At 37.3% G+C, this 26,874-nt stretch overlaps 4 protein-coding genes across 8 annotated transcripts; 3 read left to right on the top strand and 1 right to left on the bottom strand.

The window, feature by feature from the left end:
* The first annotated feature begins 1,671 nt into the window (after positions 1–1,671).
* LOC111327026 (uncharacterized) lies at positions 1,672–4,372 on the top strand. Its single transcript, XM_022931112.2, has 5 exons — positions 1,672–1,773; positions 2,904–3,200; positions 3,304–3,584; positions 3,863–3,926; positions 4,245–4,372. Exons 2-4 carry the CDS (start codon positions 2,935–2,937, stop codon positions 3,910–3,912), a joined length of 597 nt encoding a protein of 198 aa, XP_022786847.2. The 5' UTR covers positions 1,672–1,773; positions 2,904–2,934; the 3' UTR covers positions 3,913–3,926; positions 4,245–4,372.
* Positions 4,373–8,588: 4,216 nt separating this feature from the next.
* LOC111327025 (uncharacterized) lies at positions 8,589–12,473 on the top strand. Of its 3 annotated transcripts, none has more exons than XM_088756386.1 (6): positions 8,589–8,673; positions 10,034–10,345; positions 10,456–10,736; positions 10,974–11,034; positions 11,855–11,882; positions 12,346–12,473. In XM_088756386.1, the coding sequence occupies exons 2-4, from the start codon at positions 10,062–10,064 to the stop codon at positions 11,018–11,020; spliced, it is 612 nt and encodes a 203-aa protein (XP_088612512.1). In that variant the 5' UTR covers positions 8,589–8,673; positions 10,034–10,061; the 3' UTR covers positions 11,021–11,034; positions 11,855–11,882; positions 12,346–12,473. The 3 variants fall into 3 exon arrangements, with proteins under 3 accessions (XP_088612512.1, XP_022786845.1, XP_088612513.1); XM_088756387.1 differs by lacking the exon at positions 8,589–8,673 and adding an exon at positions 9,557–9,790; XM_022931110.2 differs by lacking the exon at positions 11,855–11,882.
* A 737-nt stretch (positions 12,474–13,210) lies between these two features.
* LOC111327024 (neurotrypsin) lies at positions 13,211–20,423 on the top strand. The gene is made up of 5 exons (XM_022931108.2): positions 13,211–13,817; positions 14,773–14,854; positions 15,391–15,729; positions 16,351–16,695; positions 17,789–20,423. Exons 1-5 carry the CDS (start codon positions 13,797–13,799, stop codon positions 18,091–18,093), a joined length of 1,092 nt encoding a protein of 363 aa, XP_022786843.2. The 5' UTR covers positions 13,211–13,796; the 3' UTR covers positions 18,094–20,423.
* Positions 20,424–20,881: 458 nt separating this feature from the next.
* Positions 20,882–26,727, bottom strand: LOC111327097 (oncoprotein-induced transcript 3 protein). Of its 3 annotated transcripts, none has more exons than XM_022931201.2 (6): positions 26,582–26,727; positions 25,080–25,288; positions 22,395–22,578; positions 22,037–22,170; positions 21,481–21,858; positions 20,882–21,030 (listed from the first exon to the last, which is right to left on the bottom strand). In XM_022931201.2, the coding sequence occupies exons 2-6, from the start codon at positions 25,141–25,143 to the stop codon at positions 21,026–21,028; spliced, it is 765 nt and encodes a 254-aa protein (XP_022786936.2). In that variant the 5' UTR covers positions 25,144–25,288; positions 26,582–26,727; the 3' UTR covers positions 20,882–21,025. The 3 variants fall into 3 exon arrangements, with proteins under 3 accessions (XP_022786936.2, XP_022786935.2, XP_022786938.2); XM_022931200.2 differs by having other exon boundaries at positions 26,459–26,595; XM_022931203.2 differs by lacking the exon at positions 26,582–26,727 and adding an exon at positions 25,375–25,484.
* Between the last annotated feature and the right edge of the window lie 147 nt (positions 26,728–26,874).

Genomic DNA, 26,874 nt, shown 5'->3' with positions numbered 1-26,874 from the left:
CAACCTTGCCCTCCGTGTGACATCGCTAAATCTAACAGGAATGCGAGAACAAGGAGTTGCACGTGATTATTGGCGAGACAGGTGGTTTGGTTAAGCTGCGCTGATGTTAAATGGCTTTTTTGGAAAACATTTTTTTTATAATTTGATTTCTTAAAGTGTAACTTTACCTGTGTATTGACTTGTTTCTCTATTTGTCAATCTACATTTTTTATCTTACTATTTTTTAGCACTGAATATCTTTCAATGTTTTAGTTTGAACTTTGCGAGAACTTTAAGACGCGCAGTTCACAAGTTGTGAGAATGGTTCAAGGGTTAATTCACACGGGCAGTCATTTATTTTTGGAAAGCAAAGCCTGAGATTGTTTCGAGGCAATACGGCTTTCCAGCAAAACCGAAGGTGCAATTTCTCGCATTTTCTAGACATGGTCAAAACTGGACTGTTCTTTACTTTTTTTCCGTAAAAGTGAACTGCTAACTATGAAAATCTTGAGTTAAATATACCATATGAACAGTCCACTTAAGGCGGTGTGAATTTTTTAATAATTGTTATTTTTATTTCTTAAATTTCTATCTCTAGTTTATTTATGTATTTAATTATTCTTTCAATTTTTTTTAATTTTCTTTTTAGACTCCGCACTCCGGACTCCATATTTTCGGAACAGCCCCCAAAACACAGAGGAGTATTTCGTTTATCGTTTCTTCTGTGAAGAAACCAAAACACCTTTCTTTTCTTATCTTTATGCGATAATGATAAGCTTTTAGTCAAATCTTACTTAAGTGATGTAGCTTAATGAAAATAAGAGCCTCAAGGGAACCTTGCTATGTTTTTCATTCGGTTTTAGCGATGCGAAATTGAAACAAACGTTGGTCCTTCGAGGGCGAAGGCGGTCCACCTCAACACAGCTTAGCTCGCAAATACCCCCGAGTGCCGAGACAAACAACAATTCGTGTTTTACTTTGCATTTGAGTTACTGTTTTTCAAATAAATTTTACCTCGCTTTAAGTAGTGCAGGATCAGGAGGTTAATCAAGATTTCACCTTTGCGAGGGACCTTCCCGAAACCTCAGCATGCTTAAAATGCTTCCATTCTCATAAATGCATTTTCTCTCGCTTTTTGTATTTAAATGAGCGTAGACAAAGTTTTGCTTTTGCAAATGATCTTGCCAACTTAGCCATTACTAACATGGTTAAAGAACCCCCTCTCTAAAATCAAAATCATCAAATAAGATAACCTTGATGGTAGTGAGTATATAAACTAACTAATTTCACAATTTTTCCACATAGTTATTCACCTGTCTTGGCTTGAAAGTTAGAAGATTTAATTAATATACCTTGAGTAATAAATTTTCACGTATTTTCTCACCTGTATTAGCTTGTAGTCTTTGTTTAAAGTTTCCATTCATGACTTGAATGACTCTCGACGTATTTATGCGGCTCACTTAACCATTACAGAGTTAAACATTTTAACTGCTCCCTTAAGTTTGGTGATTGAAAGAGCTAAGCCAGCATTTGAACTTGGAGAGAGATATGGCCACTCAAGAAATCATGATGCCTTAACAAGCTTCAGATTGTCTCATTTACAAATAGTAGATCATAATATCATGTTTACCTTTTATTTAATTTCAATATAAGCTGTTTATTCACCTGACTTTGCCTGTGAACTACACAGGTGTTATTTACATAGAAATTGTCAATTTTCCTTTCTGGTCTGAAATAAATCAAAACTTAAAATCTACACTTTGTGCAGAACGTCCTGGGAGCCAAGCTGAGAAGGTATGTTTCTCTATGAGATGAGTTCGCGAGATTATTCCTGTGCAGCCTTCCTTGCATCAATGTGTCCGCATTCACCATAGGAGATACCCACAACTTTTTTCCCGATGTTGAACGATATATTGTATAAAGAATGACTTCAGTGTCCAGAGGTTTGTTATAGGGCCAATTTTGCATGGGCTGCATTGAGCCCTGTTAGTTTAGAACTGGATTGAAGCGCTCGGGAAGTAAGATTTAATTCAAAACGTCTGGAATGTCGAATGTGTGAAATTTACGGCCTTTTGATCAGATTATTTCTTTAACTATCCTCACTTAGCAATGCTGGGCTTGACCCAGACTGAGAAAACCATTTTAGCAATTAGTTCACGTATCTTGTGTCCTCGAAATCTCCTCTTGCTCTTTCGCATACAAGCTGAATTTCAGTACTCTTGTTAAACAGGAGAACCTTTTTTTTCCCCGACGGTTCAAAAGTCACCCAAAGAATAGCTCCTAAGGACCATTTATTATTATCAAAGGAGTGGAGGGGTAGGGGGGCAGAGGATTGGAAACTTACCTGATCTCTCCATAAGGCTCTTTGATATTCTTATGACCCCCCTCCCCACCATAGGCAGTAAAATTACGGCCAATTTTCTATAGCTTCCCCCATTTATACCTTGTTGGCGACGATTGATCCCTCTCCACTACCCTTGAAAACCATTCTCAACCCCCACCCCCAAGGCGATAGAGAATGACTTTTCCTTTATAGCTGCTTATGCTCATACAGGGTAACAAGCACTTTTTCTAGTTGCTTGACCTTGGCTTGCTAACAGGGCCAGAAACTCCTTACCATGAAACCAAGGGAACGTTCCGCCACTTCCCATGACAGGGCAATGACCATAGCAAGTCTTGACGTTTAGCCACAGACGTGAAGAATATTACCCCGACCCATCCTCCCCTGAGCTCACTATGCTAAGTATGTTCCTTATTCGATGGCTACCCAGTTAAGTAATTCACTAAAATGGTAACTGACAGTATAGTTAAACAATCAGCGACGTTGAAGCAAGATCCCTTTTAATCAGTTTTGTCCCAACAATGGATTTTATTCCGTTTCATACCAATAAGCGTAGTTAAAATAAGTCCGTTTTTATATTTAGGTACATCAACTGAAAGCACATCCTAAGCAGAATGAAACTTCTTTATTCCTTTTTGATCATTCTCACGATGGCTGACACCTGCTGCAGCCAGAATTGCTCGTATGCAAATTGGTGGATCTCGTTTGACAATGAGGGATGGTCTTACTGTGACTCCGAATATCAATACATGACTGGTCTTTGGAGGAACGAAAGGGAGTCTTATGATGGCATCTATCTCATAGAACATGCGAAGTGTTGTTTTGCGCAAGATCTGCCAGCATCCTGCCAGAAAGCCAATTGGTGGGGAATTCTTGATGGGTAGGTTGGTAAGGTATTTTAAACCTCTTTCAGTAAAAAATTGAAACATTTCTATGGCATCAAAGTGTTAATTCTACATTAATTTTCTTTTTTGTTACGATAGTAAAAACAGTTGGGCACTTTGTCCAGATGGATACTTCATGAGAGGTCTTTATAGGTCAGGAGACGATTCTTGGCTGCATAACATCGAAGAGGCTCAGTGCTGTAAGCCAGAAGGGTTGCCAGATAGATATTACGACTGCTATGTTCAAAATGTTTGGGGTTCGCTTGATCACAAAGGACTTAGCGAGTGCGAGCGTGAGGGCTACTACATGGTTGGAATATTTAAAGGGAATTGTGACAAGCTGTACTGTCTCGAGGAATTTAAATGTTGCCGAATGATGGGTAAATAAGGATCAAAGATATTGTGCTGCACGTTAATTATCATAGGAAATTCGAAATTATCGCGGATTAATAAGCTAGGATAATGCCAAGCCTTCCTGGTCTCTGTTCAAACAAACCAGCTTAAATCCATTGTTCAAGGCGCTATGCACCACTCTACATGTATTACAGCTCTACACATGACCGCAAATTGTTCATTATTTGATAAACTAGAATCAATTCCACTTATGCTAATATGAAGCTATTCAAATGGAGTTCAAACTAGTTCCTCTTTTTCCTAGATATTGAAACTTCGTCCGTTCAGGCTGATGAAACAAAAAGCAAAGAGTAAATCTCAAAAACCAGGTAAATTTGATTGCTCTAATTTATTTTTGCCTTGAGTTTTGGTTATTATGGTAGCTGTAGGAAATCGACTCCTGAGAAAAAACAGGACAAAAAAGTTATTTTGCACCGTAAGTGTACTTTCGTATTGCTCAAAGAAAATATGAGAAGGCCCTAAAATATGAAGGCGAATCCAATGTTCCGATGTAGGTTTGGTCATAGTCTTGATATCTCGAAAACAGCTTCCTAAGTAATTACATATGATAATTCAAATGAATATGGCAAAATCATCGTAGAATTATGAATATAACTATATTCGGGTGTCCTCTGTTTCTCCTCTAGATTCGACGGGAGGTAGCGGCTAGCTGCTGAGTTAGATGGGAACTGTAAAAGTAAACGTTTTAAACGTACGTCTATAGTATGGAAACAGTGTTGCATGTAATCAACAATAAACGCATTGTTACTTCAAATTTCCCTGTGAGACTGTTGTTTTACTATAGTTTTTTCTTCTTAGTACCCTTCAATTGAAGTTTGTCGTATCTCAGTTTTCAAACACAGCGGTCAAACATCTGCGCATGTGTAAACTTGTTGCAATGGTTTTTTCAATTATTCCGACCTACTTTCAAGAAAGAGACACCATAAATCTATATGTGAGCCACTCCTGTCAAACATAATCAATTTATTTTCACACAATTGACGTGAGTCTCATTAAAGATGAGATTTTAACTTTTTTCATTTCTTTTTTAAATAGGAATAAAAATAATAATAATAATAATTATAATAAATGAAAATTTATATAGCGCCTTATCCAAAAGCTCTAAGGCGCTTCACAATCAAGGTAAAAAGTAAAGTAATAATCAAACATAATCATTTATTAAAATAACGCTTAAAAAGATAAGTTTTAAGATTACGCTTAAAAGTGTTAAGATCTATACTACTGTGGAGGCGCGATGGCCTCGTGGTTAGTGCGCTCGACTCCGGATCGAGTGGTCCAGGTTCGAGCCCCGGCCGGGACATTGTTTTCTGTTCTTAGGCAAGACACTTTACTCTCACAGTGCCTCTCTTCACCCAGGTATATAAATGGGTACCGGCAATTTATTGCTGGGGGTAACCCTGCGATGAACTGACATTGGAGTTAAGCACCGGCCTAATGGGCCACTACGCTCGTAAACAGACTTTACCTTACGTTAAAAGTGTTAAGATCTATACTAGATTTTATGGTTCCAGGAGTGTCATTCCACAGTTTAGGTGCAGAGACCGAAAAGGCGCGATCGCCATAACATTTCAACTTGGAGCGAGGAATCACTAACAAGTTCCTACTCGATGATCTCAAAGACCTAGTAGGCTTATAAGTTTCTAACAAGTCAATGATGTAACTAGGGCATAATTTATTTAAAGATTTAAAAGTAAAAAGTAAGATTTTAAAAGTAATCCTCTGCTCAACGAGGAGCCAGTGCAGTTACCTCAGTAAAGGAGTAACGTGATCATGCTTGCGACCACATAAGATCAGCCGTGCCGCACAATTCTGGGCTAATTGCAATCTATGAACTAAATGTTTCGGAAGACCATATAACAGAGAATTACAGTTGTCTAATCTGCATGTAACGAAGGCGTGTATTAACGCCTTAGTACCACTGACTGACAAAAACTTTCTAATCCGAGAAATGCTCCGGATGTGAAAAAATGCAGATTTACAAATAGCCGAAACTTGACGTTCCATATTTAACTTATTGTCAAAGATTACACCTATGCTCCTGGCATAGTGCGAAGGCCGTATAACATGCAGATCCATCAATCGCTGTAAAAGAAGGAAACTGAGAAGCAGACAGATTGCCCGATCCGATGACCAAAAGCTCAGTCTTATCACCGTTAAGTTTTAGTTTGTTCGATGACATCCAAGTTCCAATATCTTGTAGGCAGGTTTCGATTCTCGTGGTAGTAACTGATGAAAACGAGTCAAGCGAAAAATAAACTTGACAGTCATCCCAATAAAAATGGAAGTTCATATCATGTCTTCTTATAATGTCGCCGAGAGGAGACGTATACAATAAATACAAAATCGGACCTAGAACAGATCTAGGAATACAGATTTAGAACAGATTTAGAACATATTTAGAATACAGATTTAGAATAGATTTAGGAACAATTTTAGCTTGAGCAAAGTAAACATAGTTGTCAACTGTTGTTGACTCAGATCGAATTTGCCATTTTACTTTCACCGAGTCAATTGAAAAATTTCCTGTCAACAAATATCAAGTTTTCTTTTTGGAACATAAGTACCTATTATTGCTTGGCCAATACACGCTATAAAACTCTAAGAGAAAAATCATTTGCTAAAAACTGGAAATTCAAGTATCTCTTCAAGCGCTTGCGTTATCGTTAGCTAACAATAATAACGATGATAATAGTGTAACAATTAGGATAATCATGACAATGAAGGCGATATTACCAATGACGATAACAGCAACGATGACAAACAGGATAATTCATCAAGAATTGTTGAATATTAAATTTGAAAAGTATCGATATCGTCCGAATGTGGAATTGATTTTTATGACCCCTCCCCTCAATAACATCTGTGATAATTATTAATTATTTCTTTTTCTGATTAAAAAATATCATTGCCTCGATAGGAACAGAGAATGGGTTACAAGCCCAGAGGAGTTCTATATTTTCAGTATCTCCCGCAATACATGGAATTACAGAGGAGAAGATGGGCTGCATAACATTACAGCTCTGACGAACGGCTAACGCTCGAAATGTCAGCTTTTTTATTCGTTACGGTGGCCAATTTACAATTTCAACTTAGTCGATAGAACCAAATTACCTTGTTACCCCCACCGACGCAGCACCACAGTTTCTTTAGAAACTTTCATCCTTTATAACATTACAGAGTCTGACATAGAGACTGCTATTACTAGGATCTGCGCGACTCAATTGACTACTTAGAACTCGGCGAGTACAACTGAACATGCTACTTCATGGCTGAAATATACGAATAAAATAGGATTATGACCTGCTACTTTGCCTTGAAATGCTTAAATGCTGTATTGAATGGGTACGGAACTGGATACTAATTTTGAAAACGATCCAGTAACTTTAATAGTAAGCATTCTCTCCTGTTTATCTTTTATCTAATTTCATTTTTTTTATTTGCTTTCTTTATTTCGCCTTCATTTTTTGATATTTATATGGTTGGGCGAAGAAACATGCAAGAAACACTGTTTTTTTTTTCTTTCCCCCTCCTTTCCTCTCTCTCCCACCACCCACCCATAAAAAACAAAGTTGTTAGAGAAAATTTTGCGCGTGCTCCAGATGTGAACCATTTCCCAATATTTCGTAAGCGTAATTGTTAATAATGACCGTTGATAAAATATATATATGTATATACACCCGAGAGTTAAAGTTTCAGTTTCTTTGTTCATCTTCAATTAATTTTTTAAAATCTTTCTAACCTTCTGCGAATCTCGCCCAGCTGAAAGCAACCTTTATATATTTTTTCATATAAACTCAATCTGTCTAGTCATGTTGTTCGGAACAGACGATGTAGGTTGATATACTACATCATCAAAATTGGGGCATTTCCATCAATTCATTTTTTTTTAAGAATAGCCCAAAACACAAAAGAATACTTCATTTATCGTTTATTCTGTGAGCAACCTGCCTCTCTTTTCCGATATTTATTCTGTAATTATAGGCTTGTCGTCAAATTTGACATGATTTGATGCTAAAAAAAGGAAATAATCTAATTTGATTTCAGGGTGAGGTGCTTGTCACGGTGCGAGTTGCCGACGTGATTCCACCATTCTTGACAGAAATAGTTGATAAATGCGAGTTTTAACTTCAGTGTAAACTTTTTATATAATTAATTATATGAAAATAAGTTTTCGCGGTCATCGTTAGTCACGTAACCATTACAATTGATCGAGCTTTTGGTGCTTGCAGAAGCTTAAACAACGTTTCACCTCTGCGAGGGATCTCGGTAGGTTAGAAATCACGATATCTCAATATGCTTAAGATGATTCTACTCCCACAAAAACATTCTCCCTTGCTTTTAGTTGTCAAAGGAGCTAAGAATACGTTTTACTTTTACAAGCGATCTTGCCAGTTTAGGATTTACTATGCCTTGATAGGCTCGACATGACCCATTCTATAACATAAAAAAAACATATCAAAATAGAATTGGGTTAGTAATCTGACTAATTCAATCAATTTGGCACGTAATTAATCAATTGTTTTCGCTTGGAGGTTAGAAACGTATTAGTCGAAGTGATTGCTCGCCTGTTTTATTACTTTATTAGCTTGTTTTCTTATTTCTAGGTTTTCATTTATGACTTGAATGGTCATTTTCGGCGTGTTTATGCAACTCACCTACATAAGTATTACAAGCGAAAGGATTTGAGCACTCTAACTGCATTCTCCTCTCTTACTGCAATTCCCCTCAGTAAAGTTTGGTGATTAAAAGAGCTATGCCAGTAAGATCTTTCGTTGCCAGTTGAGACATCATGATACTTTAAGAAGCTTCAGATTGTCTAATTTCCAAAGGATTAATTAGAAAATCTCGTCATTATTGATAACAATGAGTAAGAAAATTTATTAGCTTCATTATATTGTCAGCTCTCTATTTATTCAGCTGCCTCATCTTGTGAACCACATACGTGTTATTTACAAAGAAATTGCCAATTTTCCTTTCAAGAGAGAAATAAATCAAATTAAAAATATACACATCGTCCAGAACGTCTCAAGAGTAGATCGAAGTAAGGCTTGGAAGGTAGGTCTCTCTTGGGCATGAGTTTCCAAGATTGTTCGTATTTAATCTCATGATGTCACGCCTGATGAGTATGCAAATGACAAAAAAATAAGTTCAGTAATTCTGAGTTTGGAATCTCGAGCGGTGTGAAATTCATGGACTGTTGAGATAACCTCTTTAACTATCCTCCCTGACGAATGCTAGTCTTTGACTCAGACCCAGAGAGTCGTTTTCGCTAGTAATTTAGATCTCTTCTTGCCCTCTAAAGACATGAGTAATCTTATGCACCCTTTCGCAAATATGTTGAATTTCAGTATTCTTGCTATGTAGAAGGTTATCAACGAGATTTTAGAAGTCACCGGTAAATTGTCTCTTGTAGCTAGCTAAATCTGTGAATTTGCCAGTTACACTCATAAAGGGTAATAAGCATTTTTTGCTTTTGCTAGACTTTGGCATGCTAAGGGCGACAATACCTCTTTTTATTACATCGCTCGCAGCGCCCGTGGGCAAGATGAAGCGAATCCTTTGTTCTGATCGGCTACCTGAGCGGGCAAGATGGGCCCATCTTGCCTTCTTGGGATTGCCCGTATTGATCCCGCGCATGAAAAAAAAATTGAATTACAACTACGTTTGTAATTTTTGTAAAATTTAGGCGATAGAAACGCAAAAACCGGCAAAAGATAATCAAAACAAAGAAAACAGAAACGACTCTTATGAGTTTGCTGTGCCACAAATACTGTTGACTTTCTTTCCCGGCTTTCGAAGTAAACAAGTTATTTTTAATTCTTAATAAAGGAAAATATTATCGTGACACTTAATCCTTTATTAACCAAGATTGTTTGGTCAAGATGACTGGATATTAGCATCGTTCTCTTTTTTTTTCGTTTTGTTTTTTTTTTTTTTTCGTTTTGTTTGTTTGTTTTTTTTTACATCGACCGAGACGAAGTCGAGATCCATAAAAATGCTAAAGAAGAACTCGGTCAATAACCAGCCATTTTGACCTCGTGCTTGGTTAATAACCCATATAGCAGGGAACTAACAGCAGTAAAGCTCCGATAGGTTAACGTCCTCATCTGCGCGAAAGCGTTTCGTACCTCTTGTGATACAGCAATGGCCATCGCAAGGAAGGAAAAGGAAGGTAAGGTGTGGAAGCCTCCCCCCTCCCTCTTGCCCCTCACCTCTTCCTCGGCCAGCTCCCCGTATTATGAAGAAAATTTTTCCGCCAATGGCAAACCAGTTAGGTAATCTACACAAGTGGCGTTTGATTGTATGGGTCAGAAAATCAAACACGTCGCTAGAGGATCTTTTTTGTCCCAACCATAGATTTATATTCAATTTAAAACCAATGAAGTGTTATAAAATGAGTTTCTTTTATATTCAGGTACATCTGAGAGCATATCCTAAGCGCAATGGAACTTCTTTACTCCGTGTTGGTCATCACTTTGATGGCTGACGCCTGCTACAGCCTGACGTGCACCAACGCAAATTGGTGGCACACGTTTGACCATGAGGGATGGTCTCATTGCAACTCCGAAAATCAATACATGACTGGTCTTTGGAGAAATGATAATAAGGGATTAAATGATGGTATTTATCTCATAGAGCACGCTAAGTGTTGTTTTGCTCCTTACCTACATGCGAAAGACATTCCAGCATCCTGCAAGAAAGTCAACTGGTGGAAAGTTCTTGATAAGTAAGTTGGCAAAAAAAATTTTAAACTTTTTCGTTATGTAAAAAAATTAAACCATATTGTCGCATCAAAGTGTTTAATTTCTACCTTCATGCTCTCTTTTGTTACGATAGCACTAACAAGTGGGCAACCTGTCCAGATGGATACTTCACGGGAGGTCTTTATAGGACAGGAAAAGACCCCTGGCTGCATAACATCGAAGAGGCTCGGTGCTGTAAGCCAGTAGGGTGGCCAGATAAATATGCAGACTGTTATGTTGAGAATGTTTGGGGTTCGTTTGATCGCAAAGGACTCAGTGAGTGCAAGCGTGAGGGCTACTACATGGCTGGAATATTTAGAGGGAGTTGCGACAAGCTGTACTGTCTTGAGGAGTTTAAATGTTGCCGAATGATGGGTAAGTAAGGTTTGATGATATCGCACATCACGTTAATTATAATGGTAAAATTATTGTGAGTGATTAAGCTAGGATGAGAGCAAGGCTTCCCGGCCTCTTTTCAAAAAACCAGCTTAAATCCAATGTTCAAGCCGCTGCAAATTACTACACACTTATTTTACAAGCACGATTATATTCCACTTATGCTGATACAAAGCCACTGATGTGGAATTCAAAACAGTTCCTCTTCTTTCCTAGATATTGAAGGCACGCACAATCAAGCTGATGAAATAGTCAAAGAATAATTCTAAAAACCAAGGTAAATTTTATTCCTCAACTTTGTCTCTCTTTGACTTTTGGTTGTTTTGGGCTTAGAAGTATCACTTCTACGCAGCACAGTAAATAACATAACCGAAAGCTTCGCATTCGTTTTCTTATCTTCAATTACATTTATGTTGTATGGGTACAGCAACTTAAATATGTAAAATTTAAAAAAGCAAGAAATAATGAATAAAGAAAAACCTGAAAAAAAAAAAAAAAAAAAAAGAAATCAGTTCATAACAAAACGGAACAAAAAAGTTACTTTACACCAAAATTGTGCTTTTGTGTTGCTAATCAACAATTCATTTAGATGAGGTTGAGCATGATATCCATAGGGATACTTATCAAGGCTAAAGGCGGAAAACACAAACTGAAGCCTTGATTATAACATAACTAAAGTAAAGCGCGCGCTCTGATTGGTCAATTTAGCGTCCCCCAATTGCCCACGGGTGTACGCTTCTGACGTGAGCAAATGCAAAGACTATTTTTCCGCGCGCGCCTGTTTTTTCTGGTCACGTAAGATTTGTTAAATAAAAGGGAACTCTTTAGCTACAATGCATCAATGTTATGTTATAAAAAAATGGTAATCACTACAGTGTACACTATTTAGTTATGGATGCACTTGGGAGGTTTGCTAAGCACTCAAGAAGCTAGAGTCGCTCTCGGCTATCGCCTCGAGCGACTCTTACGCTTCTTTCGTGCTTAGCAACCTCCCGCGTGCATCCATAACTCAATAGTGTACGCTGTGGTGTTTAGCATTTGTTAATTATTATTGCTGTCTTGCTCAACTTCTCCAATAATTGTTTTATTATTCATAGTACTGAGCTGCAAAACTGTTATCTGTAGGTATGAATTCACTTCTACATATATAAAATCTATTTTCTGTAGGTAGGACGTAACAGAATGTATTAATAATAATAGAAAATATTGGAAAGCTCTGAAATAGAAAGACTAATCCAGTGGTATGGTATTGATATCTCCCAAATCGTTTTCTAAATGAACAAATGACTTTAACCTAATTCAAATATTAAGGCCGAAATCAATCGTAGATTAGTGTGGATAATAAGATGATTCTTATGCAATATTGTGTTGTTACGCATGTGTGGATAAAGACAACCAATTTGTTACAACTTTGCACTCGTGTTGCAACTTTGCACTCGTGTTTTATGAAAAATGCACTAGCGGTACGTGAAAAATGCCCTCGTTCTCAGCCAATCGGACGCGCCTAATTATTTCATGCGTATTATTATTATTATTATTATTATTATTATGAGTAAAACTATCTTCGATCTTCTTGTCTCTCCTCTAGATTCGGCGTGCGGTAGAGGCTTGGTGATGGTTTAGGTGAAAATTGTAATAGAAACAGTTTTAAACGTACGTCTGTTGTATGGAAACCGTGTTGCAAGGCATCAACAATAAACGCATTGTTACTTTAAATTTCCCTTTGAGACTTTTGTTGTAGATAGATAACTACGCGTATACAAAGCGTATACACATTTCATTTATTCTCAAGATGGACTTCTATTTAGAAAGAAAAAACTCGCAGATAAGTGCGATATAATTAGCTAAGAAAAACTAAACGAAATAGAAATGAACTTACAATTTGTGGTGTAACCTGGTCCGGTCGCAAAAGCTCTTAACGAAGAACAACACGGCACTGGCAAAAACTAACGAGACGACTAACTTAGTTGAAATCAACTTGCAATAAACTTGTCTAGTGAAAACAACGCGCATACCGCAAAAATATCTAGATACTAGCATTATGTAATTCTTGCATAACCTCACGCAAAAACGCGAACTTAATTTTTATAGAAACAACGCTACTACAGTGTAAAAGAAACAACAAAATAAAATAAAATTACTTTGCAGTTGCTTGAAAAAAATATAAATGCAAAATTTATTCGTTGCAATATCTATTCGCACATGGCACCCTTGTTCGTGTCATTTCAAAAACAGCAGCCAAACGCCTACGCATGTGCGAACTTGCAATGGCTTGTGGGCTAGCCAGAAGGCTTTCCGAACCAAGTTGCCCCACAAGTTCACACAATTGAGTCACCAGCGATGACCAGCATATAGTAAAGTACAAAACTTTATATTCGGAAAGTCGCGAGTTTTTCTCTTTCCCAAAGCATTATTGTTCTCTTTTTTTTTTTTATGGCGATAATTTGGCAGCTGCTGTTCTGCAAATGAGCCCACGCTTTTCCGCTTTTCCCCACTCCTTTCGCGTGGATTCAAAAGAACGGTGGTTATCGGATCAGATGTATTTCGGTTTGCCACGGTATCAGAAGTTGATCTCAGACAGCCCAGGTGGCAATCATTTTCCTTTTTTTTGTCAATCCCTTTCCGTCAAACGAATATCACCATAGAAATATACACGAACACTTTTGTCAAACATAATCAATTCATTTCGCTATTGTCGCAAGAGTCTTTGGGGATTGGATTTTCTTTTTTGTTTTGTTTTTTTATCATTTCCTTTTGAGATAGAACATTTTCAGCTTGAGCAAAGCAAACATACTAGACAACCTTTATTGACTCTGATTAGATCCACCGTATTGCTCTCACCGAGTTAATTCAAAAATTTTGTGAGAGATTGTCATATGCCAACAAACATCAGGTTTTCTTTTGAGGACGTAAGTACCTATTATCTTGCTTAGTGAATGCACGCTCTAAAACCTTCAGGGAAATCACTTCTGACGAAAACAAGGCGATTTTCCCTTTGCTGGATCTCGGAGTCAAATTTCAAGAACATCCATAAGTCAGATGGCTTCGTCCGACCAGACGGTGAGGAAAAATAACTTTCTCCACAAAAGTATCGATGAAATTTGCCACGGTTTAAGAGCTTAAAATGCAATCTATCAAAATATAATTCCAATATCCCGAGGTTATGCAGAAAAATATCTAATTTAATTACAGATCTTGCTTACAGATCTTGTTTTTGAACTAAAATTCCACGACGAAATGTTTTATCAAATACAATGAAATATATGAGGTTCATATATTTTGAACTGCGGTATTAGATACGTATGATGCACGGTCCTCGCAGTAGATAGTGCTATTTAAGCAATAGCGAAAATCAGACCTGAAAAAAATCAGGCCTGTACGGGATTCGAACCACTGACCTCTGCGATACTAGTGCAGCGCTCTACCAATTGAGCTAACAAGCCAACTGGGAGCAGGCCGTTAAGTTGATTCGTAATAAACCCGTGAAAGTGATAAATCAAATACAATGAAATATATGAGGTTCATATATTTTGAACTGCGGTATTAGATACGTATGATGCACGATCCTGCATCGTGCATCATACGATCCTGGATCGTGCATCATACGTATCTAATACCGCAGTTCAAAATATATGAACCTCATATATTTCATTGTATTTGATTTATCACTTTCACGGGTTTATTACGAATCAACTTAACGGCCTGCTCCCAGTTGGCTTGTTAGCTCAATTGGTAGAGCGCTGCACTAGTATCGCAGAGGTCAGTGGTTCGAATCCCGTACAGGCCTGATTTTTTTCAGGTCTGATTTTCGCTATTGCTTAATAGCGCTATCTACTGCGAGGATCGTGCATCATACGGAAATGTTTTATCTTACGAAAAACAAAGGAACCTTCCCACCCAAGTTCACGTTTGTGCTATCTTTTGGATAGACGACACTATTTTTCACCTTTACTTACATTTGTGGTCGTCGTTGAAGTATGTATTTCACTAAGTCGATTTTATGATTTCCCTTTAGTGTAACATCGGAGTGAATTCAGTAGCGTTGATGATGATTTCTATAGCAATGGTATCAATCTCTCATTCCTTAGAGGTCGCAGGTAAATTTGAATACTTTTGCGTCTAAATGAAGACAAAACACATATTGCATGATTGTTAGCCTGGGAACCATAATGCTCATAGAGAGGAAGAAAAGCACAGATAATCAACATAAATTTTCTCTCTATGAAAAGATTACAAGGACAGCCATAAGTCCGACACATTTCTCGAGATTCATCATATGGCAGATAGAAGGCCTGGAATCCTTGATGGATTTAGCGGGTCTAATATAATGATTAAAAAAAAAATCAAGTTGTAATGATGATAATGATCGATGATGGTGTAACAGTCGTAATAATTTCTGCTGAATGATAATGAAGGTGAAAGTAAAAACAGACATTATCAATAACATTAACGATAATAATAATAATAATAATAATAACAAAACAAATGAAAACGAAAAATAATGATAACGATAATGATGATGATGATGGCTATGATAGGAATAGCAAAGTTTATAAAAATTGCTTTAACATGCTATCCTAAGAAATGTAGGAGACATGTACAATTTCCTTTTTAACTTTTGATTCCTTCAAAGAGGGCAATTCAGAACACAACTCGAAGAAATCCATGCCGATACCTGAATTCAGGCCGATTGGCTGCTTTGTGGATAGCGGTTTAAAACCTCGACCAATTCCCAAGCTGATTGCTAACTTCCGTGGTAATATCGATTGGCATAATCTAAATAAAACCGTGGCAGAATGTGCTCGAAGAGTCAACTTAAAAGGCTTCCTTTACTTTGGTGTTCAGTTCTATGGCGAATGTTGGAGTGGAGATAATGTTGAACTTACTTATAACAAGCAAGGAACCTCTAAAAACTGCTTTCAAGGAGTTGGAAGGCGAAGGGCAAATTTTGTCTATGGTTTTGTGGAGAAAGGTACTTATTGGGCTTTTTGTGACAAAAAAATAGAATATCGAAATAATTACCATTCTAGATAGACTGATATCTTTGGAGCAATATTGGAGATACCTTGTGAGGCATGACCACTCGGATCAGGACATCTCAAAAGGACCAGGCCAAGATTAAAATATCTTTGTATACCCTTTCAGGCTAAACTCACTCTTTTATTCAATTAGATCTAAATTGATCTTTTAAATAAAATCGAGTTATTGAGAAGAAAAGAAATGAAATAAGACGATAGAAAAAGCTAGAAAATGATACCAAGGGTGAGCTTCTTGGGTTGAAACTTACTTTCAGATTAACATGTTTCAACAGCTTAGAATTTTTAAACACTTTCGGAAAATGCATTTTCTCTAAGTTTTGAGTAATTTCCACACAAATTTCCGTTTTCAAAAATTTACAATCGAAATTTTCCTTGAAGCAATCCCAAAATTCAAACCGTCTAAGATCAGTAATGAGCTAACGGTTACGTGCCTCTTTTGGGGTGAGATAGCATCGTAAAATCAAATATTCTAAAACACAGTTACCACTACCTAAATGATTATTGAACTTCAATCCCAGAAACAGGTAAACTAACACTTCGATCTTCTTTCCCAGAAATGAGCGCGCGTCTTGTAAATGGTCCAAGTTCGAAAAGTGGCCGTGTGGAAGTTTTCTATCGAGGAAGCTGGGGTACAGTATGCAGTAAAGAATGGGACATGCGCGATGCAGAAGTGGTGTGCCGTATGGTGGGTTACTCAGGTGCTCTCCGAGCTTATCGGGACGGCAGATACGGATCAGGGAAAAGTCGTGTGCGACTTGGAGATGTACAGTGTAAAGGAAATGAGGAGAATCTTGCTTTCTGTTCACACAAAGATTACAGTAACTGCACACAGTCAGAAATTGCAGCAGTGAAATGCAAATCAGCGTCAGCGTCAGCTCTGATCCAACCAAGAATAAGTTGTAAGTACTCCCAAAAAAACTTTTAATTATTTGTGAATAGCTTGGAGCTTGCTACGAGTTCCTATATTCTAGTAGCGATTCAATATTCATTTGATGGATATCAAGCTTTATGATCAGGCTCTCAAGATATTTTTCCTGGATTTCTTATATTGGTTTTGACTTAAACCTGAAAACACTCTGCTGCTTTTATCGACTCCCACACTCTGTAGAAAACAAAAGTGTGCAAGGCATATATAACAAAAGTAAGGCAAATTGGCCTTTCTGACAAAAGAGTTTTTTTTGTAGTTCCATGGTACAGCACAGGCAACGGAGTTAGATGGTTTGAGATTCGATTCCCCCTGGGGACATAAAAAATATGCATACGTTAATGAATTCTATTTCGTTTGGAAAATCACACCGTGAACTTAGATCAATCGAATGAATAAATGAATGAAGGGGTGTAAATAAATAAGTAAATACATGATGACTTTATTGGATCGCACAATTACTTGTAGAATCAGTAGTTTTCATTGTGGTCCTCGCAAAGAACTGAAACAAATAATTCAAATTGAAAATAACATTATTAAGAATTCCAAATGGCCGGAGGCAAACTAGTTGGCTATTTACAAGCATGGCCGAGGATTTGAACTCGGAGCTACCGTGAAACAAATCAAGGTAGTGGTCATGGCCAAACTCGAACCCGGGAGCGGTGGAATGCAAGTGTAAGAAATTGTAGTGCTGCGGTGGTGGGGGAAATTATAGGATAATTTTGTTCTATCGACCGATTTGATGATGTAAATTGGCCATGGTAGCCTGTCGTCATAGTGAATGTAAAGGACGAAGGGTTGACTTTCAAAATGTCAGTTTCAGAAACTCTCTACGGTGGGGAATTCATGTTATCAACTCAGTTGATGACACCGCGCAAAAAAAAAGGCCCACATAATTTTTACGCTTTCCCGAAAATCAGGCTTTGTCAGCAAATAAAACATCTTTCTCGAAACAGTGTACGCGTACCTGTAAGAGAGATAATAAATTTATATCAGAGGAGATATAAGATGGGGAGGGGAATGTTGATTTTATGAAATGCTCTTAAATCACTGTATTCCAATTTCAGATCGTCTCGTGGGAGGAAACAGCCGCAGTGAAGGACGGGTAGAGGTGTATTATGCTCGGCAATGGGGGACAATCTGCGACAAAGGCTGGGATCTCACTGATGCGGGAATTTTGTGTCGGATGTTGGCTTACACAGGTGCCAGGGCTACTCCAAAGTACGGCCAAGGTTCAGGTCGCATATGGCTCAGCGATGTCAAGTGTAACGGCACTGAAGATTCAATATTCAGATGCAAAAACGCTGGATGGGGAAATGTTGATAATTGTGACCACTCAAATGACGCAGGAGCAGAGTGCTATCATGATTAAACGAGCACTCTTCCTGTTGTGATTCCTCGTCATCTTCACCAGTTTTGCACAGACAAATCAAACATTAACCATTCCCTCCCCTCCCCTCCCCCCTTTTTTTTCAATTGTTTGGTATTGGACGAATCTTAAGCATTGCTGCGTGTTGTCTTGCTCAAACATTTGAAATGACTAAATTTAATCGCTGTAGTTCGGTCTTTCACCATCAGTCGTAAAATCACTCTGGAAATAGATGTTTATACCTACATTAATCTGTTGTGTAACCTATCGTGAGAGCAGCATTACTTTCAAGAAAAAGCTATAAGAATTGTATGGCCATTTAGCACTCCAAATGAGCGCGACCCTGATTAATTACAAATGTTGTGTTTTCTAGATTTGACAGCTAGAAATAACCGAGAGTGAACTTTTTCTAAGTGACCCGATTACGCCAAGGTGGTCTCAATAATTGAGGAAAAGATTCCTTTTTTCCACATTCCCTATTTCCTTTCTAATGTTGAAAATACTTTATCTTTTTTTTTTCGAAGTCAGAATTCCGTTTAGCAATGATAAGTTAGTGGCACGAAGAATCAAATCAAACTGATCACAATCGATTAGGAAAAAAAATTGTTTACTCTGCGCAAATAAAAACTCTGCATCCGTTAGTTCCCTTCGATAGCGCTTTCGTTGTAGCTTTTGTTGTAGCTTTTCATTTCTCAATCAAGCTTTTTAAGTGTATTTTACCTTTTAATTATTGCATTCATTCGCTCATTCCTTCTGTCATTTCAAATGTTACTGCTGACACGTCACGTACGTCAGTGCAGGCTACGCGAAGTGAACCGACTTACTCAATCTTCTCATTACAGTGTAGGAACTAACCTGTCACATGATATTTACTTGAAGCGTGTTTCCAACACGGTACGCTAAGATCTCAGTTAGATCTTTTTGGCAGGAATTCATTCGAATTCAGATAAATGTGATCGTTCTTTTCATGCAACTTATCCAATTTGAAGCTTCTTTATCATTGATTATACGTACGGAACACCTCAAAAATCCTACGCACCAATCGGAATAAGCTTTTCAAAACATTCGGAGAAATATAAGTTATAAACGATTTTACAAATTCTGAGAAAATAGGTCTAACCGGTGAACTAATGTGTGAATTTGAGAGTTAATCGGCTACAGTAATCCACATGCAACTCTCAAATCACTTGCGCTAAGAAGTTGTTTACCGAAAACTGAACGGACATACATCGCTTTAGTTGGCGAGGAGCGACGAATAGCTCAAACAAGAGTCTTTTTGCCGCGTGAAATTAAACCGCTTCGTGAAACTTCCGCAAACCTGGCTCAAAGTCGTAAATAGTTCCTCTTTTGAATTATATCATTCTCTGGATTATTGTTTTTTTGTTTTTTTTTTTTGTCTTTTTCTTTTTGTTTTTTTTTTTTTTGGTGTTGTTGTCGTTGTTTTTTTTTTAACAATATCATGTTTTTTCATGACATCTCTTTTCTTTGTGTGTGTGTGTGCGTGTGTGTTTGTGTGTGTGGATATTCACGCTTCGTTTAAAACAGAAGTGACTACTGCATTGCTTGTGACGTCCTTAAGATTAAAAAAAGTTGTGACACAAAGAAGACAATAGTGTACGGACACGTTGAGCTTCTACTGTATTTAGGACACAAGAAAGCAATGACAACTAAGGTCTTCAATTTCATTGTTGTAGAAGTGTAAACTGTTTTAGCGTTATTTTTTAAGCTACATTTTAGTGTTACAGTGCTAAGCAAAATTGAAAGTTTCAGGTGTTCAAATTGGCTTTTAAATCAACGCTGCTGGTTAATATAAACGCTCTGTTAGCTATCACAAGGAATATTGATAAAATAATGATTATTTGCACTGACTAGCTTTGAAACATAGAATTGGCGTTTCCGCTGCTGGTTCAATAACCCCATGTAGCTTTAAAGTTAGATCCTTTGTTTATATTAATTAATTGGAAAATTTTCCTACAGCCGCTCAATTTTTCTTTAAATTCATGCACATGTGGGAGAAAGTATTTACGACAATATAACTATAACGAGGAAATCCTATTGCAGCTGCGCTTAAGTTCAAAATCTTAGACTGTAGCGTGATTGGTGGGACTTAATCAGTTTAAACGATGATAAATAATGGTAATTGAACTGAGTGGAGTGCAATTTGGGCTGAAATCATGCGCGTGATTTCAAAATTGAACGAGCGCGTAGCGCAAGTTCGATTTGAAATCACAAGTATGATTTCAGACCAAAATTGCACGTCAACGAGGTTCAATTATCAATTCATTATAACCATTTTGAAATTGCCCAAATACAGGAATTGGTCAATTCAAATATTTTATTGATGCAGTACTGAACCGGTTTTTAGATAAAAAGTGGACCGGAAACGCTTTTACATCTTATTTTGTGATCAAAACAGAAAGACTTTGACGTCATGTATCAAAAACTCAGTCAAGCATAAAATGATGCGATTAAGAGCAAAAAAAAGTGCGATTCGTGAATAAATCGCACCAATTACAGCCAATCAGCTTACAGGGACCACAAGTGATTTTAAAATGGATGTAATAAAAGATGTAAGCCATCAGAAACCAGAGCAATTAAAAGCAACACAAGGTTATATCCGTTCTCCTGTTTCTTCATCACCGGTACATAATAAAAGAAACTGTCTTATCGACATAAGGCAACAGGGGAAGATGACCAAGATGAAAAGGGAGAAGGCGCCTGAAACAGGAGCAAACTGGGTAAACCCAGTAGCTTTTTTTGGCAGCAGTCAAACTGAAGTACAGGCAAAAGATACGGACACCTTCGTTTTTATTTCATGATTCCAATATCTAAACTAGATATCGAATATCTCAACTACAACACTAATACTGGAATAAAATCCATGCTCGACTTGGTTCTACCCTTCTCCTAAAGCGTCCTGGGTCTTCCAGCACCGTTAAACTGCAAATATGAATGGAAACCAGTATGAGATAAACATCTGTTTTTAATGAAAAGCCATAAAGTACTGCGACCAAAAGTATATTAGATTCAGTTAGCATTTAGTTTGAGTTGTATAAAAGAATGTACGTTTGAACGAATTACTTGTTGATCGAAAAATTTTGTGACTTCGACACAAAAGGAATACGTTCTGTAGCAAGAAAACGCGTTGACGCTTTTGAGAGGGGAATTAGTAAAGGTGGGGGTAAAAAAATTATATTTCAGAATGATGATTAGCAAAGGTGGCAAAGGGCCAACTTACAATTGGGACGAGACCTCCAAAAAAACGACGAATACTCGACTTCTGACTTTGTCTCAGTTCAGAAACCTTAATGATATCAGATGTTTACACTAACATAACTGAAGTGATGTGGACACGAGATAATACGAACAGCCTATAATCTTAAAACTTACCCGACACTGTATTTCCACAAAAGCGCATTTGACAAGCCTTTGTACCCGCTAATTTATAAACGTAGAATCTACCGCAGTTTCTAAGCTTGATGTATTGATTCCACCTACAGCAGTCTGATCCCGAATTGAAGCACACTTTACCGTTAACAATGCCATCAGTCATACTTGGATGTGGGGAGCTTAGCCAACCAGTAACCACAGTTCCACATGTCCCCCATGGAGGACACTTAGAAGCCATTTGGTCCCCGGAAGGATTTTGAAAGCGGTACCATCCAGTCGTGAGATGCTTATCGCATGCAGGAGAAACTCCATTGGGTAGAACTGATGACGCCGAGCGACTAGCTGTGTTCAGCGTCTTGTATCTAACGCACTCTTGTTCTAAGTAAAGGGCAGAAAACCTGGCCATTAGAGGGTTCTCACCTTCACTGCTACAAATGCATATACGTCGACAATTCCAACAAAGTAACAGTAACAAAACATAGATAAAGGTTAATAAATGGCCGACCGACCAAAGACAGACACATAACTAATGCGATGTTGGAATTATTATACGAACCATCTCCTACAAATCTGTAGACGACATTTGTGAGTGCTGTACCAACTAAAGATGTACACCGAGAAGAACTACCATAGCGGTCGTATGTCTTAGGTGCAGTGGCTCCACTCCAACATTCCCCGTAGTACTGGATTCTGAGACAAAAATGCTTTGTGATGAGTAAAGAATCAAAATTCGCGAAAACTGAAAACCCCGAGCAAGAATTTTTAAACAACTACTAAAAAGAATGATGTTGCTGAATATACCTGTTTCATAAGGACTTACAGCTGTGTGTAGAATACTCCTGCATCTTCTGAAAAAAGTTTTCTGCAATTTAAGGTCTTTCAGTTGTTAAGTTATTTCCCTGATTGTTACTTACGCAAAGTACATGTACTTCTTTTCTTTCGCTTTCTGAGCACATTTTTCGACCACTTCCTTTTCATGCACATGTAGATTGTTCCAATCAATATTTCCTCGATAATTGGCTAGTAGTTCTGGAAGAGCTCTAGCTTCCTTCCTACTTTTGTCCTTAAAACAGCCAACGTTGACATATTGAGATGCATCTGAGAGGAAAAGTTGAAACATATTTTAAAAGCCTATTTTTTCAAAATCAACCCATATATGTATTTGCCGGATATACATGCATACATTCGTGAGTACATATTTATAATATATATATATATATTTATTAAAAACTGGATCACTGGATAATGCATTTCAAGACTTTTCATTGGCTTGGCCATTATGGTATATGAGCCAATATACCATAATCTAATATTTATACTTTGTAAGATCCGGTTTCTTCTTACATAATAAAGTCGAGAAGATTTGTCAAATATCTTGGGGGCGTTTGTTTTAATAAAACAATTATTCCACTCGCGCTTGTTGGATATGAGATGATAATAGCCAACTCGGCGCCACGCGCCTCGTTGACTATCTATCATCTCATATCCAACACGCGCTGGTGAAATAATGCTAGGATGGGGGAGAACCGATATGATCACCCTAAACGATCCCACAGTTGTGGTATCGTCTAAGCAATGCCAGAGTGCTCAAACTAGAAAAGCCTACTGAGCTATGCGCAATACTAGCGGCAATGACTCATCCCACAGTGCTCAATTTAGACATGAAAGCAGAGTTTTATATACCAAAGAGCTATACATATTTATGTGCCAAAGAACTTATTTATTTAATCTCACATTCGTTTGATTTGGATAAGTTTTTTCTGGTAACTGTAACCGGAAAAGTACTCAGCAATTCGATGAAATTGTTCTCGTTTTTTACCAACTGACATTTAAGGATCATGCCATTACCCGATTTTTTTCCTTTTGGTTATACATCTTTGGGTTATTTTTTGTTAATCAGTTCTTTATCGCAAAAATGGCTCCAAGCATAATGGCAGAAAATTGTTAGATTAACGCATATGGACTTCCAAATTGTAAAGTTTCTCAGTTTGCCTGTTGCAATGCCTGTTTGTCGACGTCTGTAAAATGTCGCAGTTCTATTGTTAGCCGACCTTGCTGTTCATACGCGTTCTGAATAAACTGTTCATACGTGTTCTCAATAAACTGTCCATGCGAAGGCAAATAAAAACGTAAGATTGTAACTGCTTTTGTTTCATGGAATTAATTAGCATATGCAAGTTAGAAATAATTTGGATATATCAACAAAGTTGAAATGGTAAATTGACCACCGTATCGATTACAAAAGCTGACGTTTCGAGCGTTAGCCCTTCGTCGGAGCGAATAGAGAAATTGTGGGTTGTGTGTGCTTTCAAAGGCAGAAAATGGAGCTACGTTATTGGTGGGAACATGGCAACGAGAAAAACATGAATAAATCAGTGGAATGAAAAACGTTCGTTGATCCCTGTGGGATTTAGTCTGCCGGTTTGAAAGATAAGCTTTTGTTCAAGAGTTTTACGACTTTCCGTGCTACCTAAGTGTAAGGAAAGACCGCAGATTGCCATATGTTGCTTAGAATGATTCTAAGCAACATATGGAATGATTCTAAGCAACATATGGCAATCTGCGGTCTTTCCTTACACTTAGGCAGCACGGAAAGTCGTAAAACTCTTGAACAAAAGCTCATCTTTCAAACCGGCAGTCTAAATCCCACAGGGATCAACGAACGTTTTTCATTCCACTGAGTTATTCATGTTTCTCTCGTTGCCATGTTCTCACCAATAACGTAGCTCCATTTTCTGCCTTCAAAAGCACACACAACCCACAATTCCTCTATTCGCTCCGACGAAGGGCTAACGCTCGAAACGTCAGCTTTTGTAATCGATACGGTGGCCTATTTACCATTTCAACTTTGTTGATATATCCAAATTATTTCGTTACTCCCACCGACGCAGCCCCAAACAGTTTCTTTCGAAACTATCAGCCTCTATTCATATGTAAGTTAGCACTGCTGCCGAATATTCTCAAGTTACCAAAAAGAAAAAAGTGGTAAAATGATCTTGATCAATGATTCCTAATCCTCCCATTAAATGGAGGAGAAAAGACAACAAGGCAATTGAAGGACAACCATTGACAATCAGTAAAATTAGACAACCTGTTGGAAAAGTGATTTTTGTTATGCTAATATCCTAACAGCTGTAGTTAGTAACTTATATCTTGGAGTTCATCAGCTTAGGTGGCATGTATTTCTTTAGAACTCTAGCAATCTGCTCTGTAACTCTTTATCAACTATTTTACAGTTTTGGATGCGAACCGAACCTTAACGAAGAAAATGATAACCATCAAAAGCCTTAAGAAAACGTCGTGAAAATGACACTTTTCATAGTGTGAATTATGGGATCTTTCTCAGAAGAATTAACACAGTCACCGAGAAACGTCTAACAGACTATGAGCACCTGCCTTGAAAGCGTTAATTTACCCCTACATGAAAAAAAAAAAAAAAAAAAAATTTCCGAAACAGATTTCCGAAACAGTATTATGTTCAAGATTATACCTACTTGCCCTTTCTGCCAAAACAAGTATCATTGATGATTTCGTTTCCGATTCAAATTAGACTGATTCATTAAATAAAGAAATAATCAGAGATAAGATTCATTACAAACCTGCACAGTGTGTGTAATATTCAAAGTACAGGAGAAATACAGTGCATAAGATTAGTGAATTCATATTTTCTTCTTTGTTGCCGGACCTTCTTTCTTAAAATCGTGGCTTGAGGGTAACGTGGGGACGCTGACAGGTGTAAAATGTCGGTCTTCGAAGTGTGGATCGTGAGTAACTTGTCAGCTGACAGTAAACCCTCTCAAAATTAATTCTGACAAAGAGAGAAGATATGATATTTCCATGAACGATCAGTTGATATAACTTACCACAATTTCAGTGAAGTGAGCTCCAACTTACTGTTTAGAGTTAGAGTCGCTTGCGCTTTGTGTCAACTCCAAACTGCCACATCATTTTAAGCGTGGGATATTTTTAAAGAAACTTTAATACTCAAAGCGCATGAAGTTTCCTGTTATTTGTTGGTCCACTAAGTAAGCAATAGAATAAATTGCTCTAATTTTGAACTGCAAAGCTTTGTTACACTAGGTAAATATAATAGTCTGATCAACATTGATCGCAAACCACTTTTGGCGCACTTAATGATTCGGCACAAAGCTACTATCTAAATGTTTCTTTGTCTTGATATTCGGCAAAGATAGTAGTCACTTAAAGATGAACTTTAAGTGTGTAACTCTTTTCCCGAAAAAAAAAAAAAAAAAAAAAGGATGGAGGACAATTTTACTCAAGATAAAAACCAGCGGAGGCGAATTTAAAAATAAAAAATTAAGGGCTTTTCTTTAGCTTGGTTTACTATCATTATTAACACTATCAGCACATCTTAACCTTTACTATTTTTCTGACCTTCTTACTATGGGCCGGTTGAAGCAAAGATTTAAAAGCTTAAAACCTGGGTTTTTCTATATCTGAGTATTTATGACTCATATGCTCTCTATATCAAAACGAACCAAAATTGAACATAATTCCTTTTCTTTATCTGCCCTTTTACTAAATAAAGTAAATGGACGAGAAGCCGAAACCTTATTCGAGGATTCCAAAAACAAAAGACAACAAATGCGGCTTTCAGAAGATATTAATCGATTTTAGCTCGTTCAGGACAGGTAACAACAGGTGGTTAGGTCTAACTGATCTAGTTGTTTCGAATCGAACTTTTTCTCCTAAAAAAAATTGAGTAGAGCAACTAGAAAGAACCAAGAGGGCTACGGTTAAAATTTTTCCATCTTGAAACCAGATTTTTTTTACGGTTAAATATTATTATGACTGATGATTTTAATTATTTCAGTGAAATATTTAAAATTTTACGCCTAACGGCTAAATTTGCTCGGATTATCCAATGAAGAGCCTCAAACTGGAAGCCGTAAACCTTTTTTCATCTTAATTTTTTTGGCAAATTGGAATGAATCGTAAGTTCTTTGCATATACTTACAGCATAGAATAAGCTAAACCTCCCCACTATGAATTCACTGATTCTTATTCCATTCTTAGATTACCGTGATTCTCTATTACCCAAGGATACAACGACAATCTGGAAAACCGAAGTTTTTCTAACCTGTTTCTTCGATGCTCTACTCCTCTTTGAAAAAAGGACGCGGTTAAATGTCGAGCTTGATCTTTTAGGACAGTTATTTAACTCCACTTACAAAATTATCTCAAGAACATAACAACTAAAACACAAACACCTTAATGTACTTGAATAAAGTAAGGACGCCTTCTCTTGACATGCGTTAGCGATAATCTATAAGATCAAGGAATCAAAAGGATGCGATAGGAATTTCCTGCTTTTCGGAACAAACATATTAATTAAACCTGCTATAATTCTCGTAGTGAATACTGCACAGAATC

This window comes from Stylophora pistillata, chromosome 4, assembly GCF_964205215.1.
Source record: "Stylophora pistillata chromosome 4, jaStyPist1.2, whole genome shotgun sequence".
Taxonomy (NCBI): domain Eukaryota; kingdom Metazoa; phylum Cnidaria; class Anthozoa; order Scleractinia; family Pocilloporidae; genus Stylophora; species Stylophora pistillata.
This window is presented reverse-complemented; position numbering and strand designations above follow the sequence as displayed.

What these genes read in the sequence shown, in the direction of transcription:
- LOC111327026 (XM_022931112.2), top strand. Translation starts at nt 2,935, where the DNA reads ATGAAACTTCTTTATTCCTTTTTGATCATTCTCACGATGGCTGACACC. An exon ending in TGGTGGGGAATTCTTGATGG is followed by an intron (nt 3,201 to 3,303) that starts GTAGGTTGGTAA and finishes TTGTTACGATAG; the next exon opens with TAAAAACAGTTGGGCACTTT. An exon ending in TAAATGTTGCCGAATGATGG is followed by an intron (nt 3,585 to 3,862) that starts GTAAATAAGGAT and finishes TCTTTTTCCTAG; the next exon opens with ATATTGAAACTTCGTCCGTT.
- LOC111327025 (XM_022931110.2), top strand. Translation starts at nt 10,062, where the DNA reads ATGGAACTTCTTTACTCCGTGTTGGTCATCACTTTGATGGCTGACGCC. An exon ending in TGGTGGAAAGTTCTTGATAA is followed by an intron (nt 10,346 to 10,455) that starts GTAAGTTGGCAA and finishes TTGTTACGATAG; the next exon opens with CACTAACAAGTGGGCAACCT. An exon ending in TAAATGTTGCCGAATGATGG is followed by an intron (nt 10,737 to 10,973) that starts GTAAGTAAGGTT and finishes CTTCTTTCCTAG; the next exon opens with ATATTGAAGGCACGCACAAT.
- LOC111327024 (XM_022931108.2), top strand. Translation starts at nt 13,797, where the DNA reads ATGGCTTCGTCCGACCAGACG. An exon ending in TGGCTTCGTCCGACCAGACG is followed by an intron (nt 13,818 to 14,772) that starts GTGAGGAAAAAT and finishes ATTTCCCTTTAG; the next exon opens with TGTAACATCGGAGTGAATTC. An exon ending in GATCCAACCAAGAATAAGTT is followed by an intron (nt 16,696 to 17,788) that starts GTAAGTACTCCC and finishes TTCCAATTTCAG; the next exon opens with ATCGTCTCGTGGGAGGAAAC.
- LOC111327097 (XM_022931201.2), bottom strand. Translation starts at nt 25,143, where the DNA reads ATGAATTCACTAATCTTATGCACTGTATTTCTCCTGTACTTTGAATAT. An exon ending in AAGAAGTACATGTACTTTGC is followed by an intron (nt 22,171 to 22,394) that starts GTAAGTAACAAT and finishes TTTTTGTCTCAG; the next exon opens with AATCCAGTACTACGGGGAAT. An exon ending in CTACAGATTTGTAGGAGATG is followed by an intron (nt 21,859 to 22,036) that starts GTTCGTATAATA and finishes CCCTTTACTTAG; the next exon opens with AACAAGAGTGCGTTAGATAC.